Raw genomic sequence first — 19,810 nt, 5'->3', positions numbered from 1 at the left:
ATTTAAAGATAATGGGGTCAATTTATCAAAGTGCGAGCAGACATGTTACGATGTAGCGTATGATGTGGGCCGCACATCGATAAATGCTCATTGCTCACAGCATACGCTGTCTGCATTTATCATTGCACAAGCAGTTCTTGTGAACTGCTTGTGCAATGCCGCCCCCTGCAGATTCGCGGCCGCTAGCAGGGGGTGTCAATCAGCCCTATCGTATAGGATCGGGTGGATTGAAGACCACAGCCTCAGAGGCAGCGGACAAGTTATGGAGCAGCGCTCTTTAGTCTACTAAAGGCTCGCTCGGAAACAGGGGCATCAAGCTCCATTTGGAGCCTGATAATTTGGCCCCATTAAATTAGTATACAACGTCTTTGTTTTGTTATGATTATTCTTATTATTATTATCGGTTTGAGAGATTAGCGCCAACAGATTCAGCAGCACTAATGTATCAAATGATCTGAAATTGTTAACAAATGTTTATTTCTCTGTTTTATTTAATAGTTGAACTAAAATTTAACTTGGATCAGTATGTGAATAAGCGTTACCCGGGGTTGATAAAAATTGTTCGTAATACCAGACGGGAAGGTTTGATCCGAGCCCGGATTCAAGGATGGAAAGCAGCCAGCGCACCAATCGTTGGCTTTTTTGATGCTCATGTGGAATTCAACACCGGCTGGTAAGAGGCTGTAATATGAGGAGATGTAGGTCACATGATCCAGCATGCTTAGTGTGTTTTGGTCAATCTGCTGTTTTGTTACATTTTCTAAGGTTACTACAGTATTTGAAATCATTATATTTCATTAATGTAGGTACAATGTGTAGTACATAAATATATGTATAAATGCAAAATGAAACCCATTTATATAGAGTATATTACATTACTTGTTCTTTATAATGATTGCATTATGTTATTAATAGATATATAGTAAGATTTGTATAACAAGCTTTTCATTCCCTGGCATTAATTATTGCCTACTGATTATAAGAATAGTTCCCATGTTTACACAGACAGTGTAAACACATAGACTTCCTCCTGATGTCTCAATGTTATTGTTCCAAGAAGCCCCAGCTATTATTATATTTATTTATAAGGCACCAGTACATTCTACAGTGAACAACAACAAGAAATATAACCCAAATAGAAAAGCACATTATCAAAACAGCATACACAATGCAAGAGCAGATCCTGAAAACTCATGTATTTCTTCATTCACTTGATATATTCTGGCAACATCAATTTATATCAAACGTGTGAAAACTAATTGAGTGGTGCATGGGTAGTTGGTAAGGACCCTAATGGCTTACCCATATGTCCCTCCATCTGTTTTATCAGGAGGTGAAGTCTAACTGTTTTGTCTTTATTAAGCAACTTCATTATTGCTGTGTGTTTGCCCTTTCTAGTTGAAAGGTAAATTTAATCTGCAGAGATTACCCAAACACCTTCTTCATAGTTTAGTAAACTATTCTTAGCCAGTATACAGTACTTTGTTTCTGTTTTTATTATTTTATTTATTAAGTTCTCATAAATGATGTGACAAAATAATTAGGTATCTGCTCAAAAGAAAGCAGGTACCTACAGTTTGTAGTAAGAATGAAATGAAATGAATTGTGTGGCTATATGAAGCACATTGTTTTTAGTGTTGAGAACCGTAAGGGCTTAGATGTTACCTTTTATTTTTAGGGGCTAACATAATGCACAACACTGTACAGTGGACCATCACATTTGTATTTTTGTTTTCTCAAGCAAATGAGGTAAATTGTTGTGTATGTTTGTATGGACTTCAGAATGATTTTTCCTTAATTAGGCACCCCAGTTAGGAACATTATACTTTTGATTACATGAAAAACAAGCACAGTAAAAGTCAATAAGCTATTATTAGTCAATGAACAAGGACACATTTTGAGTGATGTTCTATGCAAAATCATTGACTTTGACCAAAAAACAAAAACAACAACAACAACAAAACACTGGAGTAAATGTCTCCTGCATTTATTATAGTTAGTTGGTTGTCTAGAGTGTGACTGACCACACCTGATATACACAATTTTCAGACGGAGGCTCTTAGAGTCTAATTGCTAAATTTGTAACATTCACAGTGCAGATAAGAATCACTGATTGATGGTTTAAATGTATAATATAGAATATAAACATTGTAGTCTTTCCAACTTACAAGTAGCTTTACCTTGTGCAGATATTGCAACTCTTGGCAGTCAAGCAGTTAATATTCCCAGAGCTCAGCCAACCTCACATTACAGTAAAACAGACTGTAGCAGTACCATCTTTCTCTCTCTCTCTCTCTCTCTCTCTCTCTCTCTAAGGGACATGAAGTTGCCTGTTGCCTAAATGAACATACTGAGGACGCGATAATTACTTACATTGGATGTCCTAGAAGTGACAGCTTATTACACCCATTAGAGCATAGCTTAATGTTCCGTCAGTCACATTCTGCTGTGCCAGAAATATTTTTTTAAATATTAATAAGAACTATGTAGAAAAAATACTTTTGCAATACAAACAATAATGAGGAAAACAAATATCATAAAACAAGATTCAATTGCTAAATCCCATGAGTTGTATAAAAGTAATACCACTTTACATATAAGGCAAAATTTGCAAACAGTTATTTTTTATATTGATGCAACAATAAAGGTAATTATTTTGAGTGGACCATTACATTTTTAACATGAACTGATCTGCAAGATTTGACTTTATGTCTACTAATGCACTTTTTAATGGTAAATCCATAGTTTGCTATTGTACAGACACAATTTATGTGGTCTATAAAGTGAGCAATTTGAATCTGATCAGTGTTATGCACTGAAGAGTGAATGAAGAGGACCAAGTGTCACTTAATTCTAGTCATTAAAATTCAAAGTCTGCATAAGCCTTCTGTTTTGTAGTTACAATAAAAAATCCTAAACTTATGGCAAAATTGGACAAAAGGGGATGCCAAATATAATCAAACAACTATGTATTAGTACACAAACGTAATGTCCCACAATGGGCTAGATTACAAGTGGAGCACTAAATATAGCTTTCGCAAAAGCGATATATGCACTCCACATTATAATACCAGCGCTCACTAATGTGCGCTGGTATTAGAAGTTGAGCACAATGCAAATGCAAGCTCATGCTCACATTGCTAGGAAGTATTGTGCTCACAAGAGTGCGCGTCCATATTCCCCAATGGAAGCCTCTTTCTCATGCATGACAACCTAGTGCAGCGAAGGGGGTAAGTAGCGCAGCGATCGGCACCATTTTTTATTACATGTGTATATCTAGATGTGTATATCTAGATTGTAAGTTCCCACGGGAACATGGCCCTCAATTCACCCTATATGTGTTTAATTTTGTCCAGTGTCTTCTATTTTATTTTATTGCATCACTGTTGTACTTTTACCCTTGGACAGTGCTGCGGAATCTGTTGGCGCTTTATAAATAAATAATAATAATAATAAATATATATGTCTATAAGCATATACATATTTATTTAGTGGGAACACACAGTTCCCATAGACCACAATGTAAATGCACTTTTCAGTGCCGTTTTTTTTCTAACACCCACGACTTTTAACCCCATTTAACTGCATTTTGCAGTTATTTTATTAAGAAATAAAGATGCTACAATCTTTATTTTTTAATATAAATATATTACACTTCATTTTGGGGGCATTTGGTGGACATTTATAAAATTAACCAGAGATCTGATCTTGTAATGGCTGGTTATTTATCGTGCACAATAAATTTGCGCTCCACTAGCCCAATATAAATTAAAGTGTATTACTAATGTTCTCAATAATAAAAATCCTACAGTTCTTCAAAAACAACAGCAGCTCTTTCAGTGTTACATATATAGCTAAATAAAGCCGTTATACACACAAATGGAGTATCACTCTATTGTGCTGGAAGGTGCATGCTGGGAGATCTCAGTGTCCCAGCTCACTGAGTTTAATCACCCACTGCTTCACAAAATGAGAGATGTATGGCTGACACTCATGTACGTAGATTGCTTTTAAAACAAATTTATTAAAAACAGATAAAATAGTAAAACATGAGGGAATTTAACATAGCCCCATACAATATAGCAAAAACGCAACGGGTTTCACAGCTGAGAAACGCATTATCCCAAACCAGGAGTCTGTGAGTTGGGACACTTAGATACTCCGCCTGCACCTTCCAGCACAATAGAGTGTTGATCCATTTGTGAGTGTACTATTTATCTTTATTGGATAAGTCCTGTTTTGTAGTTATTATAGTTATAGCTATTACATATATTGATTGAAGGCTTCATTTACTTGTAGTAACAAATACAGACTGTGGGGTGACTTTAACAGCTTGTCTTGTGTGCAGGGCTGAACCCGTCATTACACGGATAAAAGAAGATCGCAGTAGAGTCATCTTGCCTGCTATTGACAACATTAAGTATAATACATTTGAAGTGCAGCAGTATGCAAATGCTGCTCATGGATACAACTGGGGATTATGGTGTATGTACATTACTCCCCCTCAGGATTGGTTAGAAAAAGGAGACGAGTCAGCCCCAATCAGGTGAGCCCAGAATGCAGTCTCTTTAAATCAGTTTCCATAAAATGTTACTGAAATTATTAAAATCACAGTTATAACATGTTGTTACAATTATCAGTGTCCTTTTATTATGTTGATTTAACTTATGGAAAAAAAGTAATTTAGTATGACAGGATTCTTCATACTATGGGTCGTTGCACCATATTGGTGGGGGAAATGCTTTTCACTGGGTCTCTACCCTTCCCTACTCCTATGTAGCATCCCAGTGTGGTTTGCCATAGCTTAGTGTATGATAGTCTCAGATGTTACATTTTGCATTTCAAATGTTTTTTGTTTCTAAAATCAAATGTTACATTTAAAAATTATAAATATCACACAAGTGCGACAGTGGAAACAAATGTCAATTAGAACACTGATTCTACCATGCAAACATCAAAACACATTTGCCTATCACTAGTAATAGCCTAACTGCCACATTAGAGTCAGAGCCAGGCACAGAACTCCTCTCCCACTTCCCACCAGTGTCCCTATTCTCCCACATAGTTCCTCATCTCAGCGGTCACACAGTGACAATAGCAGAAGAAGATTTACAGTAAGACTTAGAAAAATTCTTGTAATTTGAGGTCTGAGTTTTTTTTGCATATAACTTTTAAATTTGTTGCTGGGGAAATTCATCTATTCTAAGGTATCTTGTTTTGGACCTTAAAGTAATATAAGGATGTCTTTTTTTTTGCTCAGCATCAAATAATATAAAACAATAACTAATAGTGCAATATCTGGTGCAGGAACAATAGTTTTTTCTCTCGCAATCTTGCACACTGGATATAAACAATCTCTTAACAATTATGTGAATAGGATGTATACAATAAAACATAAATAGAAATGGTCTCCCTAGTCTCATAGAAGATAGCCTAAAAAACCCACACAACCATTATAATGGGTTTTTTAATCAAATTCCATTTTAAATATTCAAGATTTGTTGATCTTCACTATTCTATTTGCATTCTAGCATTACTCTGTTGTTTGTCTCTAGTTTTATGAATGGATAATAAATACGTATTTTCATTAGTGAATGACAATGAGCATCAGCTGTGCTGGAAAAGTCTTAATTTACCAAGCATCTGTCCTGTCTTGTTTTGGCTGCTGATCTTTAAGAGCCTGAGCAGAGAACTACATCAGCAGTTCTACGTCTGGCCCAAACATCCATCATTTTTCCAGTGCATTGGTTTGTTTTATGATACTACTGGGTGACACTGTATTGAATTTATGGGGATCTTCATATAAAATATCATTCCATCCATTTGGAAAATGGAATATAAAAATCTAAATAGTATTTCAGCTTTCACCCTATAGGAAGAAAAAAAAAAGATAATGTTAAGCGGTCAAAAATTCAACAGGAAATATATTAGATTGCATGAATCATCTGCATTTTTTGGGATGTAAAAGAAGCAACTTTTTAAATAAAATATTAGAAAGTCTGCAGCATGGCTGCAAAAATGTAATTTTGTATATACCTTTATTTACAGACATGTTTTGAATAAGCTTTTCTGGAAGTTTTGAATAATTACTTGAATTAATATTTGTTCTGGACAAGATATATAATTTCTGGATCATGTGCTTTTGGTCTGTAACCTTTATCAATATTTCACTTCATTTCTGTACTTCAGTTGAAGTGTTATGGGAAGGGTTAAGTATTGACCTTGATTCATTGGTGACCAAAATATCATCTTGCTTCTGGGTGGAATAACATGATTTATTACTGAACTAACAGAAAACTAGAATGAATTAGTCCCGAATTGACAAGGGACCACAGAGAGGCCAGACACTCATTACATCAACGGCCTTTTCTCATCACAATTCACAGGCTGTATAGAAGATGTGTTAAAAAAAAAGGCTTACAGGAAGTCAGATATAAAACACGTCTGTCTCTTCTAGGCTCATAATGCAGTGTATCCTGTTGCAAATGACAGCTTGACTTAGAAAACAGCCTGCTCTGACCTTGAAATGGTTCAGTGTATGATTCACTGCAGTTCTACTATGCATAGTGATTACAAATATGGAAATACAAGGAAACCAGTTGCACACATCTCACTGTGTTTATTTATTTTCAAGATTTCTAATATTCGTGATTTTTAGTAATTTTTAGTGATTACTGAAATCAAAATGCAAACTATGTTCTCAGAAATATGTCCTACATACAATACAGCGTGTTTTCACTGCAATGTTCCAGTGAAGAAACCTTATGGATCTATAATGACCTCCACGAAATGCAAAACCGATATGTTTTGCATTCAATGCTTTAGGATGTTCTGTATCAATGAGAGACAAATACACTTCCAATGGTATTTATTGAAGTGGTAGGTTTGCCCATTTTAGATAGCTTTTTCTGTAGATTTAATGGTTTATATTGAATTAAGGAATATGTTTTTTTATTATTTTGTGCTAGATACTGTCAGACTCACCACTGATAGCAACAGTGCTAATGTTATCAATAACGGGTCACAAGACATCAAACGCCAGTAGTACAAAACTTTGGGGTGCTCCGGCACTTCAACAGCATCTACGTAATAGTGATGTGTATAACTTTCTAAGAGAACTGATAGATCATAATTGTTTTGATATCCTATAACCGTTTAATAAATTAATGTTTATTACGTTGAGTGAGCGCTCTTAACTGAAGAGAAGAGTGCAGGGCTACCCATGATCAAATCCTATATATCTGTACTAGTTACTGAATGGTTAGAAAGAGTCCTTTTGTCATAGGGATGGGTAAATTAGTGAAAATAAAAAAACATAAAACCATATACTCATTTGACAAAATGAAGCTGCATTATTCATTGCAAAAATCATCTTCAATATGAAGGTACATTATTATGCAGCTTACAATTTGTCTATAATGTACCACTTAATTATGATGATTTGAAATCCTTCAGTGCAATTAAAACTACCTGTGAATTCCTCTTTACTCAACTATCCCTAATGGCTGACCCAAACTGCCAAGTGAAATTAACTATACCTGCAACCTCCCCCACTCCAATGGTTGACGTGATAATCCAGAATAAGTAATGCTAACCAGGACCTCCCACCATCAAAGTTACCTTTAATGTTTGACAATATAATACTTATACTATTCCAGACTATCCTAACTAAAATGAATCTTACCATTCAATGCCCATCACACCCCTATGAAATCCTTACACGACAATATTATTGGTAATTGAACCCCCCTGCTCTTACTCTGGTTCACAGAGCAAAACCAGGGACCTCCTTGCTAAATGTGAACCATCCCAGCTCTCTACACATAAGACCCTATTCTCACTTCAGCCGTCTCTGTCTGTTCCAGGTTGATATGACTCAGATCATGGTGGGTCTCCCTGACACAGCTTCAAACCTTCTGGGTTTAAATGTTAGACTGGAAAATGTGGGACACTGTGCCTATGTAACCCCCACCCAGTGTTAACCTCCCTCCCACTCAACCAGGGAAGCGGATTAGCTCAGTTTTGACAGTTAGGTCACCTATTCACAAACTTGATTGGTTAACCAATCAGGATTGATATATTTCTTTCCTAAGATATGGTGAGTCCATAATGTCATCAATTACTAGTGAGAATATCACTGCTGGCTAGCAGGAGGAGGAAAAGAGCACCACAGCAAAGCTGTTAAGTGTCATTCCCCTACCCACAATCGCCAGTCATTCTCTTTGCCTTTGTCAATGGAGGAGGTGAGAGTCTGATGTCTGAAGAAAATTGGATTTCATTCGCTACAAGCAAGATTTTTTGGGTCTAGCAGTATTCCATGTTAATCTCTTCAATAAGGGTAGTGGTGGCTTTAAAGCAGTTAGGAATTTGTAAGGTGGGCCTTTCTGCGTTTTCCTAACATTTTGCTGCCCATGGTATAGAAAGCCAGAGTAGGTTTTCTCGGTTCTTTTTTTTTTCTACAGGTCTCTGTGAGGAGTATGTGTCCTCTTATACAGTGTAAACTGTCCTCCTGCTGGATGGCTAGACTGCAAGTGCTTTTTGCCTTCTAGGTTAGGAGACTTGCACTTAGAAAAGTTTTAATGCAGTTTATATTCGGACTTATAATCCTTGGGGAAGGATTTTATGTGGCAGCTGCAGGCACTTCTGATATGTGTGAGACTTGTGGGGTTTGATTCATGGGAATCTTCCCCAGAGGTTGTGTTTTTTTTTAACACTTTCATTTTATCCTTCCTTTCAGTTTCAAGCTGTAGTTTTTATCTCTAATTCTCTAATTCCCACTGGTAATAATGCCTATGGTACAAGAGAGTGGCCTCCTCTTAGCCTGGGTATCATTCGTTTATACTGACTTGAATAGGCATAGGTGGGATTAAGATGAATCATGATTTTATAGTTCAATTCCAAATTTTAAATATGAGCCAGTGGTTAAAATGAGTGTTCTGTTAATTGCGCATTTAATTTTTCTTACTGAACGCCATACGGCTGTTTACTGTGCCAATATCGTGCCCCCGCCTTCTTAGCTTGAGAACGGAGTTGTGTGGTTTTCCGCTGTCTCTGAGTACAAGAGACATGGGGGCATATGTATCAAGCTCTGAATGGAGCTTGATGCCCTGTGTTTCTGGCGAGCCTGCAGGCTCGCCAGAAACAGCGGTTATGGAGCAGCGGTCACAAAGACCGCTGCTCCATAGCCTGTCAGCTTGCTCTGAGCAGGCGGACAGACATCGCCGGAAATCAACCCGATCGAGTACGATCGGGTTGATTGACACCCCCTGCTGGTGGCCTATTGGCCGTGAGTCTGCAGGGGGCGGCGTTGCACCAACAGCTCTTGTGAGCTGCTGGTGCAATGCTGAATACGGCGAGCGTATTGCGTATTCAGCGAGGTCTGGCGGACCTGATCCGCACTGTCGGATCAGGTCCGCCAGACCTTCATAAATAGGGGCCATGGTATTTGTTAACGGATCCTTTATTGTTTATGTGTGGGTTATTTCTTTTTCCTCTGAGGAAGAAAATTTGCATGCAGCACAGTTATGTTTATTTGCTTAGAGATCTTGTAAAGACAATCTTTCTTTTTAAAGTGAGAGTGCATGATTATTTGAGCAATTATTTAAATTTTCAAACTTTCATTTCTGAGATCGTAGATTTAACCTCAGCTTGTGAGCCACTATGTCTAATTCTAATAAATTATGATGAGTGAGAACATTTTTTCATGATCTAGGAACAGGTGTCTGTTCGTGTGAATAAATGTGTAACCCTATCTGATAGGATTGATTATAGAGATCCGATCCAGCTGAGCTCTCTTAACATGAAAGTAAATCCTAGCGTTTTACAAATGCTAGGATTTACTATTGAAACAAATAAAGGGAAACTTTCATTCATGAAGTATAAGATACTTCATGTAGAAAGCTCTTTTATTTGATTAAATCGATCGCCGCTCTTATCTCCTACAGCAGCGCATGACTAAAAAAATTTTGGGCTAAGAGGTGATGTTTTCACCTCTTAGCCAATAGCCTTGCGGTAAATCAGGCTTGGCGCCCATGGGAGCCGGATTTACCACACTGCTATTTGCTAAGAGGTGAAAACGTCACCTCTTTGCCAAAATGTTTTTTTAGCTTTTTAGCCGTGCTCTGCTGTAGTAGCTAAGAGCGGCGATCGATTGAATCAAATAAACAAGCTTTCTACATGAAGTATCTTATACTTCATGAATGAAAGTGCCCTTTATTTGTTTCAATAGTAAATCCTAGTGTTTGTAAAACGCTAGGATTTACTTTCAATTAAAGGGACACTGAATCCAATTTTGGTTTGTGATTCAGATAGAGCATGTAGTTTTAAGCAACTTTGTATTTTACTCCTATTATCAATTTTTCTTTGTTCTCTTGCTATCTTTATTTAAAAAGAAAGCATCTAAGCTTTTTTGTTTGTTTCAGTACTCTGGACAGCACTTTTTTATTGGTGGATGAATTTATCAGCAAGAACAACCCTGGTTGTGCAACAAAAACTTACATTCTTGCATTTCAAATAAAGATATTTATTGAATATGAATGAAGGAAATTTGATAATAGGAGTAAATCAGAAAGTTACTTAAAATTGCATGCTCTATCTGAATCATGATAGAAAAAAATTGGGTTCAGTGTCCCTTTTAGTTTTAAAAAGTGAAAGTGCAAATTCCTTAAAGGGCCACTGTAAGTAAATATTTTCTATGCCTGTTACTAACTAACTACCCCAAATACGCTTTTTATCAATAGCATTTCATTAACATATCTCTACCGTATATCAGAAATCTTGTCTGCAAATATAATTGTTTTCCAAACCCACTCCATGGGTATCCTTTGCTCTGTACCAATCCGTTTACAATACCTAGGTTTCAAAATGGCGCTTTAAACACAAAGTTATTGGTTTAAGTATTTTGAACATGCAGTGCTGAAAATAGTGGGCAGGATAACGTGACATCATCGGCGAATAAAAGATATAACTTTTAGAACGTTATGAAACTTTGTTTTGTAGAAAATATAGATCAGTAGGTTTTAATTAATGTTTATTAACTTTAATATGTTAGTTGTTTAGCTTAAAAATTATAACAGAAAGTAATCCTTTAATAAATAAAGGTTAGTGTATGGCTATTTTGATACTTTTTTTTGGAACAGGGGTCTGTTCCTGTGAATTATTGCTTCTCATGCCCTGAGGCAATTTTGTATTTATTTAAAGTGAAAGCACAATTTTTATAATGTTTGATTTTTGTGCTTGTTTCTTTGAGTTTGTTCACGGAGCTAGTGCTTTGCTCCTATGGACATATGTCTGTTATGACTTGATTCATAATTTTGGTTGCCATTCAATTTTTGTTTCTCCTGTGAGAACTTTAAAGAAATATTTTTTTTTTTTCTGAGCCTTTTGGCTCTTAGGATGATGCTGTTCCAAGCCTCTATGGCGTCACATACAGTGCCCTGCAGTTCATCTCAACCTCCAGGAGGAGTTTATTTGCAAGCAGAAATTGTTGCCCTGGTATCTGTGGCATTATCTGCCTTTCCTAGGCTAAAGGGAAACGCAAGAGGAAAAATAGAGCTTCAGACAGTAAGGTTTCTGCTCCAGCCTCTGCTACCCAAGTTGCCCTCACTCATAAGTCTGATGAGGAAGATACGTTCGTAGCCTCTGAGGGTGAAATCTCAGATTTGGAGAGTATAATTCCTTCATCTGATGCTGAAGTTGTAACCTTCAGATTTAAGCTTGAACACCTTTGTGTACTGTTAAAGGAGGTTTTGGCTACTTTGGACGACTCTGATACTCCTGTAATTGTCAACCATAAGAAATCTAGTAAACTCAATAGATTTTTTGATGTTCCTTCCTCTGTGGAGGTTTTTCCTGTTCCAACAGTGCTACAGAGATTATTGCACAGGAATGGGAGAAGTCTGGGGTATCTTTTTCCCCGTCTCCTGTCTTTAAAAGGATCTAATGGACAAAAGTTGGAGGCTTATTTGAAAATATGTGTGTTCATCAAGTTCTCCGATGGCATTTGTATTGCCATGGTGTCAAGCGCTGTGTCTTATTTGTACAATGCTTTGTTTGATTCTTTTCAGGTAGAGACTCCCTTGGAGGAGATCCAAGACAGGATTAAGGCTCTTAAGATAGCCATTTCCTTTATTTCAGATGCTACCTTGCAGGCTATTTAGCTGGGAGCCAAGATATCTGACTTTGCTGTGCTAGCTCGCATATTGTGGCTGAAATCTTTGTCAGCTGATAATACCTCTAAGTCCAAGCTTCTGACAATTCCTTATAAGGGTAAGACCTTGTTTGGTCCTGGTCTGGCAGAAATAATTTCTGATATCATGGGTGGAAAAGGGTCTTTTCTGCCACAAGACAAGAAGAATTGGCCTGGAATGTTTTCTTCTTCCTTTTCCAAGCTGGACCGGTCCAAGTCTTCTTGGAGAACCAATCAGTCTTGGATTAAGGGGAAGTTCTCAAAGAAACCCGCAGCTGAATCTAGATCAGCATAAGGGTTTGCCTCCGATCCGGGATCGGATCTCATGGGGGGCAGATTTCTTTATTTTATTAGGTTTGGATATGAGATGTCCCAAATCCCTAGGCTGTGGACATAGTATCTCAGGGTTCTATATAGAATTTAGAACCCACCTATTAAGATTATCTGCTGCCCTGATAAGAAGAGAGGCATTCTTGTATTGTATCCGGGACTTTCTTCCCTGGGAGTGATAGTTCCAGTTTCTGTCGGCAACAGGGTCTAGGATTCTATTTAAATCTTTTTGTGGTTTTCTAAGAACCTACAGTGTCTAAACAAGTTTCTCAGGGTTCCATTCTTTGTTGGCCCTGTTCAGGTCGACCAGAGACCTGAAACATCCATCTCTTCATGTTCCCATTCTGAGGAATCATTTAAAGTTCCTGAGATTGGCCTTTCTAGACACATAGAAAATAGTTCCCTTGTTCCAGCTACAAGGGTGGTCTTAGGGAACATAATAGATTCTCTATCTATGATTTTTTTCTGTCAAAGGTCAGACAATCCAAATTCATTCCTTTTGCCTCTCTCTGCAGTCTTCTGTCTGGCATCAGTGGCTCTATATTTGGAGGTATTTGGTCTGATGGTCGCTTCCATGGACATCATTCTTTTTGCTCAATTCTATTTGAGAGCTCTGCACTTATGCATGCTCTGTCAAAGTAACAGAGACCATTTATATCTGTCTCAGAGGATAGATCTAGACCAGTCAACAAGAGACTCTCTTCCGTGGTGGCTTTCTCAGGAACATCTGTCTCAGGGCACATGTTTCCGGAGATCTCCCTGGGTGATTGTGACCATGGACACCAGCCTGCTGGGCTGGGGAGTAGCCTGGCACTCGATGAAAGTGCAAGGACTATGGACTCGGGAGGAGTCTTCTCTCCTCATAAACATCTTGGAGTTGAGAGTGATTTTACAATGCTCCGATGGCTTGGTCTCAATTGTCCTTAGCCTGGTTTATCAGGTTCCAATCAGACATCTCCTCTGTGGCTTACATCAACCACCAAAGGGGAACTTAAAGTTCCTTAGCCATGAAGGAGGTGGCTCAGATTGTTCAGTGGATGGAAGCTCACAATTGCTGTCTATCTGCCATCCACATTCCAGGAGTGGACATCTGGGAAGCGGATTTCCTGAGCAGACAGACATTTCATCCTGGGGAGTGGTTCGGAGGTGTTCTTCAGGTTAACTCTCAAATGGGGAGTGCTGGAGTTGGATCTGATGGCGTCTCAACAGAACGCCAAGCTTCCAAGGTACGATTCAAGACCTGATAGATGTTCTGGCGGTTCCTTGGGATTTCAGTCTAGCATATCTGTTAACTCCGTTTGCTCATATCAAACAGGGGAGTATATGTAATTCTAATAGCTCCTGCATGGCCTCGCAGGATCTGGTATGCAGACCTAGTGAAGATGTCATCTCTTCCACTTTGGAGGTTGCCTCTGAGGAAGGACCTTCTATCACAGGGTCCGTTCCTTCATCAAATCTCATTTCTCTGAAGCTGACTGCTTGGAGATTGAACATTTATTTCTGTCTAAGCGTGTTTTTTCTGAATCAGTCATTGAGACCTTGATTCAGGCTTGTAAGCCTGTTACTAGAAAGGTTTACCATAAGGTATGGGGTAAATATCTTTATTGGTTTGGATCCAAGGGCTCCTCTTGGAGTAGGGGCAAGATTCCTAGGATTTTGTCCTTTCTCTAGGATGGTCTGGAGAAGGGTTTGTCAGTCAGTAATCTGAAGGGTCAGATTTCTGTATTATCTATTTTGTTACACTAGCGTCTGGCGGATGTGCCAGATGTGCAATCTTTTTGTCAGGCCCAGGTCAGAATCAGGCCTGTGTTTGTCTGTTGCTCCTCCTTGGAGCCTTAGCCTTGTTTTTAAAGCTTTGCAGCAGGCTCCGTTTGAACCATGGCAATCCATAGATATTAAGTTGTTATCTTGGAAGGTTTTGTTTCTTATTGCTATTTCTTTTGCTCTGAGAGTCTCGGAACTCTTGGCTTTGCAGTGTGATTTGCCTTACCTTATCTTTCATGCTGATAAGGCGGTTCTTTGTACGAAGTTGGGTTTTCTTCCGAAAGTTGTTTCAGATAGAAATATTAATTAGGAAATTGTTGTTCCTTACTATGTCCTAGTCCTTCTTCTCATAAGGAACGTTTGTTGCACAACTTGGATGTTGTGCGTGCTTTAAAACTCTACCTACAGGCGGCTAAGGATTTTCGTCAATCCTCTGCCCTTTTGTTTGTTTTCTCTGGAAAGCGTAAAAGTCAGAAAGCTACTGCTACTTCTCTTTCTCTCTGGTTGAGAAATATAATTTGTTTTGCTTATGAGACTGCTGGTCAGCAGCCTCCTGAGAGAATTACAGCTCATTCCATGAGGGCTGTTTCCTCCTCTTGGGCTTTCAAAAATGGAGTTTCTGTGGAATAGGTTGGCAACTCTGTAATTTGGTCCTCTCTGTATACTTTTTCCAAATTTTTATAAATTTGATACTTTTGCCTCAGCCGAGGCCTCTTTTGGGAGAACGGTTCTTCACGCGGTGGTGCCTTCTGTAGGTCTGCCTGTCTTGTTCTCCCTCCCTAGTCATCTGTGTCCTCTAGCTTGGGTATTGGTTCCCACTAGTAATTGATGATGTGGATTCATCATATTTTAGGAAAAAATAAAAAATTGATGCTTACCTGATAAATTTCTTTCCGGATATGGTGAATCCACAACCCCACCCTTAAATTTAAGACAGTTATTTTTTACTAAACCTCAGGCACCTCTACACCTTTGTGCTATTCCTTTTTTCCATTTTCCTTCCATCGAATGACTGGGGATTGTGGTTAGGGGAGTGAAATTTAACTGCTTTGCTGTGGTGCTCTTTGCCTCCTCCTGCTGGCCAGGAGTGATATTCCCACTAGTAATTGATGACGTTGTGGACTCACCATATCCGGAAAGAAAGAAATTTATCAGGTAAGCATACATTTTGTTTTTCTATAAATAGAGGAAAACTATTCAGAACAAGCAGAACACTGTGTGGTTCAAATAGAATATGACTTGCTGTTGGTCAGGAAAAGCATGAGAAACCTAAAGACATTGAGCTCTGCTTTGTACAAGTTCTCGCAAAGTAAAATAAAAAATGAAATAAGACTAAGAGCAATGTAATGTTCAAGGACACAAAAACAGTATAGATATATATATATTTTTACTTAAGGTATTTTGTTCTAAATACCTGGTTTATATATTTCTTTCTTATAACAAACAGAAGCAAATGCAAGTCAAAACACATTGAATACACCAAAACACTCCCAGTTGCTCCCATATGGACCTTGCTCTCCCTTTTGAGATTCTGCTTTCCAGATAACTTCAATCTTTTCAATGGGCAGCAAATCACAACTTCCTATGGCTTCCATTTTTAGGCCCCTTAGAGAACACAGTGAGGTCTGCCTCTAAATTCCACTCAAGGTTTTGTGAAGTAATCCTTAGTGACCTTGATGAGCTTGTTCTACTGAGAACTTATAGTCCACACTAGACTTGTGCAGCAAGAAAATTTTGTAACAGGGAAAATAATTTCCCTGAATATTCACTGGCTGCACTATTCGGTATTCGTTTAGTTTAAAACAAAATGAATACTGAATTTAATAAAAAAAAAATTACATTTGTTTTCATTAAAACTATTATGTAAATGTTCAAAGCTAAGTGTGAAAAAGTTTACCTGTAGTGTTATACTTACCTGTTGTGCACTTACCCGATCCTCTTCTTGTCAGAGCCCCAGCTGCACTAACCGCAGGCTTAGCGCGCTTGGCTGAAAAGAAGGTAATAGCAGCAATCCAAATGCATTCAAAAATCTTTAAGTTTATTAAAACATCCAAAAGAACTTCAACGATACCCAGGAAGAAGGCGATAGAGACTCAAAAATAAAATTCACCAAGGACTTTTCATACTATAGGTATTGTAAAGCAATGAAGCATAATGAGTGAGTACAACTTAAAATTAAAATTATCTAATGCCATCAATCATATGTGAATCATACAAGCACTTGTTTAATTAAAGAGTTAAAAGACATTGTATTGAAAATGTATTATCTTGTATGTAATTTAATATATTGTTCAATAAAGGATGGAAAAAAAAAAAGCATCCAAAAGAATCAACAATGTTTTGGGCCTCGGCCTTTAATCACGTTTCAAACATTAATCACTAAAATACTCCTTAAATACCCAAAAACCTCCACCCACCTAAATTAACCCTTAGTAATTATATTAACCACTGCAATAGTGCCATCTAGTGGCCTTAAACACATACATAAGTATACCCATCTCAGTCATTTTAATCAAAGTATCCAAACCAAAGTATACACAAATTAGTCAAAGCAGATAATTTGTGTCACAGAAAAATAGACATTGCAAAATCTTTATTCATTAATTTAGGGGCTAAGACTTCTAGTTTATATACATATATATATATATATATATATATATATATATATATATATATATATATATATATATATATATATATATATATATATATATATATCTCTCTTGGTTTTAACCAAAGTTCCCTATTGCCCCCTCTTCTAGTAATTGTAATGTGTTCAATAATCTGAAACCTTGACAGTGTCCTGCCAATAAAAAAATGATCATCTACTGGGGATTTGCTTTTTTTATTCCTAATATCAGTCTAATGTTCAGTGATCATGGACATTTTAGCAGATACACTACATAGGCAGTATTACATGTGCTATACCCTTTCATTTTTAATTTCTTCCCAGTTTTAGGATGAATAAAATATGACCCTTTAATCATACTATTGCAATTAGAACATTTCAAGCAAGGGAAATATCTATTGTTCCTATCTACTATAAATTGTTGTTTATTGATCTTGTTAGTACCTATTTCTGCATTTCTTAAAGCATTGCTTAGATTTCTAGCTCTCCTATAGCCTGGCAGCCCCTTAAACTCTGTGACATCTGGATTACATTTCTGGAGTATTTTCCAGTGCTTACATAAAATTCTATATTTGTCCCTACTGGAATTATTATAGCTACTCACAATTTGATTAGACTTAGGTTTATAAACTTGCAGCCCTGACAACAATTGCTCTATTTCCATATGCATTACATGTGCAATCACTTGCTTAATCGTTCTTGGATCATATCCCCTCTCCACAAAAGACTGACCCATCCCCTCTAATCTTTTCTTAGCTGCAGTTGCTTCAGATAAAATTTGTTCTCACACTCATCAATTGACTTCTAGGTGAGGAATTCTTTATATGTGGAGGAAGGGCACTAGAAAAAATTATTACGGGCTGAGGCCCGAAACGTTGTTGATTTTTTGGGGCATATTTATCAAGCTCCGAATGGACCGTGGCTCCATAACTTGTCCGCCTGCTCTGAGGAAATTAACCTGAATACTGCGGCATTGCACCAGTACATCACAAATGCAGCCCGTGCTGTCGGCATTTATCGATGTGCCGCGGACATGATGATCATGTCTGCTTGCACAATCATAAATATGTCCCTTAGATGTTTTCATAAACTTGAAGATTTTTAAATAAATTTGGAGTGCTGCTATTACATTTTTTGGGACTGAACCCTTTAATAGCTCATACTTAGGACAAGTATACACTAGTGCTGTTTGCTTAACATGCTCGGCTCTCAGGACCTGCTCTAACTTTGATGCAGGTCCTGGGAGCTGACCATACTAAGCCACCTGTTATCCTGGCCAGGGCTCTGGCAAGAAGAGGATTGGGTTAGCAAATGGTAAGTATTAACCCTTAAAAACAATAATGGAAACAAATGAATACTGATGAATTTCCAATCCAAACGAATATCCACTTTTCGTTACAAATGTGTATTTTTAACAAAACGAATGCACATCTCTAGTCTACACCTTATACAGAATTATATTCTGTGCTGTCTAGCATAATATACAGGTTAAAGACATCAACAACTCTTTTAGTATGGAACATAAGACATATTTGCTGCATTACTAAGCTTTGAGTCATTTAATAGTCATTTTCTATGGCTGGATATATTCCTTCTTTTGTAAAAAATTGTAAACCTGACTGATGGACTTGCCAGTTTTTAATCAACTATGCTTTCTGTTAAGCATTTGTTTTCATAAAAACATGTTTAATTTTTTATCATTTTCATGTCTTTTTAAAGCTTTGCCTTTTTATAGTGAATTGAATAACGTTTTGCTTTCTACTATTCAACTGTAAAAGATGTTGATTTGCATTTGTATGTTTTGCTGACCCTAGAACCCCAGCAATGATCGGCTGCTCTTTTGTGGTGGACAGAGCATACTTTGGAGATATTGGATTGCTTGACCCTGGTATGGAAGTATATGGAGGAGAAAATATTGAACTGGGCATGAGAGTAAGTATGAAACAAAATCCAAGCATGTAATTTTATTCTTGTTATTATAGTTGGGAAATGAAGCATTGTTCAAAATAAAATGAAGACATAATGACTGGAAAATTACAGTCACATTGTATACTGTTCTGTAGGCAATTTAAAACTGACTTAAAGTACTGCAAAATATGATATGCAAAGTCCATATGTACTGATAAACTTGCATTATTAAAATTGTCTTTTGAGGAATATTACTATTTGCTTTTTCCCTATATTAAAAGGGGGTTAAACATGTGGCTAAAGGTAAGCAATGATTCAGTATCTGCATAACCAAAACAGTTTGTTACAGTAAAAGAGATTGCAAAGCTACGGGCAAGAGCATTGCTTGTTTCCCTTATAGATTGGTACTTCTGCTCTACACACAGGAAATAGCTTTTCTTAATCTGTAAAGCAGCATAATAAGTCAAATGTAATTGACAGAGAGGGAGCAGCAAGGTGCGAGGTTATTTCACAAGAATTGCAATCCCAGACATTAAAGCTATAATGCAAGTTGCAAGGGGTGGAAAAATATCCCTATAGGTTACTAGTCGGGGGTTAAAAGTTACCAGTCCAGAGGGAAAAAATGTCTAGTTCACACAATGTTTAAGAGAGGAAAAGTCAAATTTATTTAAATATTCCAATAAAATGAAAACCACTTTCAGTACCAACAATGTCCACTCAAACAGGGGACAGCCCAATTACCAGTTGGGGCACAGAACAGTTACTTTACCAGTGGCGGTTCAGGGAAAATGCTACCCCACAATGCAGTGGTGCTAGTCGTACAGTGTACACCTGCACCACTGCTCCTTTACATTTCACCACCTGACAACCGGGCCCAGTACTGGCTCACAAGATTGTTTTCCCTTTCACTTTTCCCATGAGTGATGCTGTCAGTCACAGTGAAGGAAAACACACTGCATGTGGGTGTCAGTGCAATGTAATAATAATGCAAG

At 37.5% G+C, this 19,810-nt stretch overlaps 1 protein-coding gene across 1 annotated transcript in view; it reads left to right on the top strand.

The window, feature by feature from the left end:
- GALNT9 (polypeptide N-acetylgalactosaminyltransferase 9) overlaps nucleotides 1-19,810 on the top strand; it is a 669,089-nt gene that overhangs the window by 361,599 nt on the left and 287,680 nt on the right. The window contains exons 4-6 of the mRNA XM_053701876.1: nucleotides 499-673; nucleotides 4,349-4,546; nucleotides 18,725-18,842. Coding sequence (XP_053557851.1) covers nucleotides 499-673; nucleotides 4,349-4,546; nucleotides 18,725-18,842 — 491 coding nt within the window. The remainder of the gene's footprint in view (nucleotides 1-498; nucleotides 674-4,348; nucleotides 4,547-18,724; nucleotides 18,843-19,810) is intronic.

This window comes from Bombina bombina, chromosome 2, assembly GCF_027579735.1.
Source record: "Bombina bombina isolate aBomBom1 chromosome 2, aBomBom1.pri, whole genome shotgun sequence".
NCBI classification, from domain to species: domain Eukaryota; kingdom Metazoa; phylum Chordata; class Amphibia; order Anura; family Bombinatoridae; genus Bombina; species Bombina bombina.
This window is presented reverse-complemented; position numbering and strand designations above follow the sequence as displayed.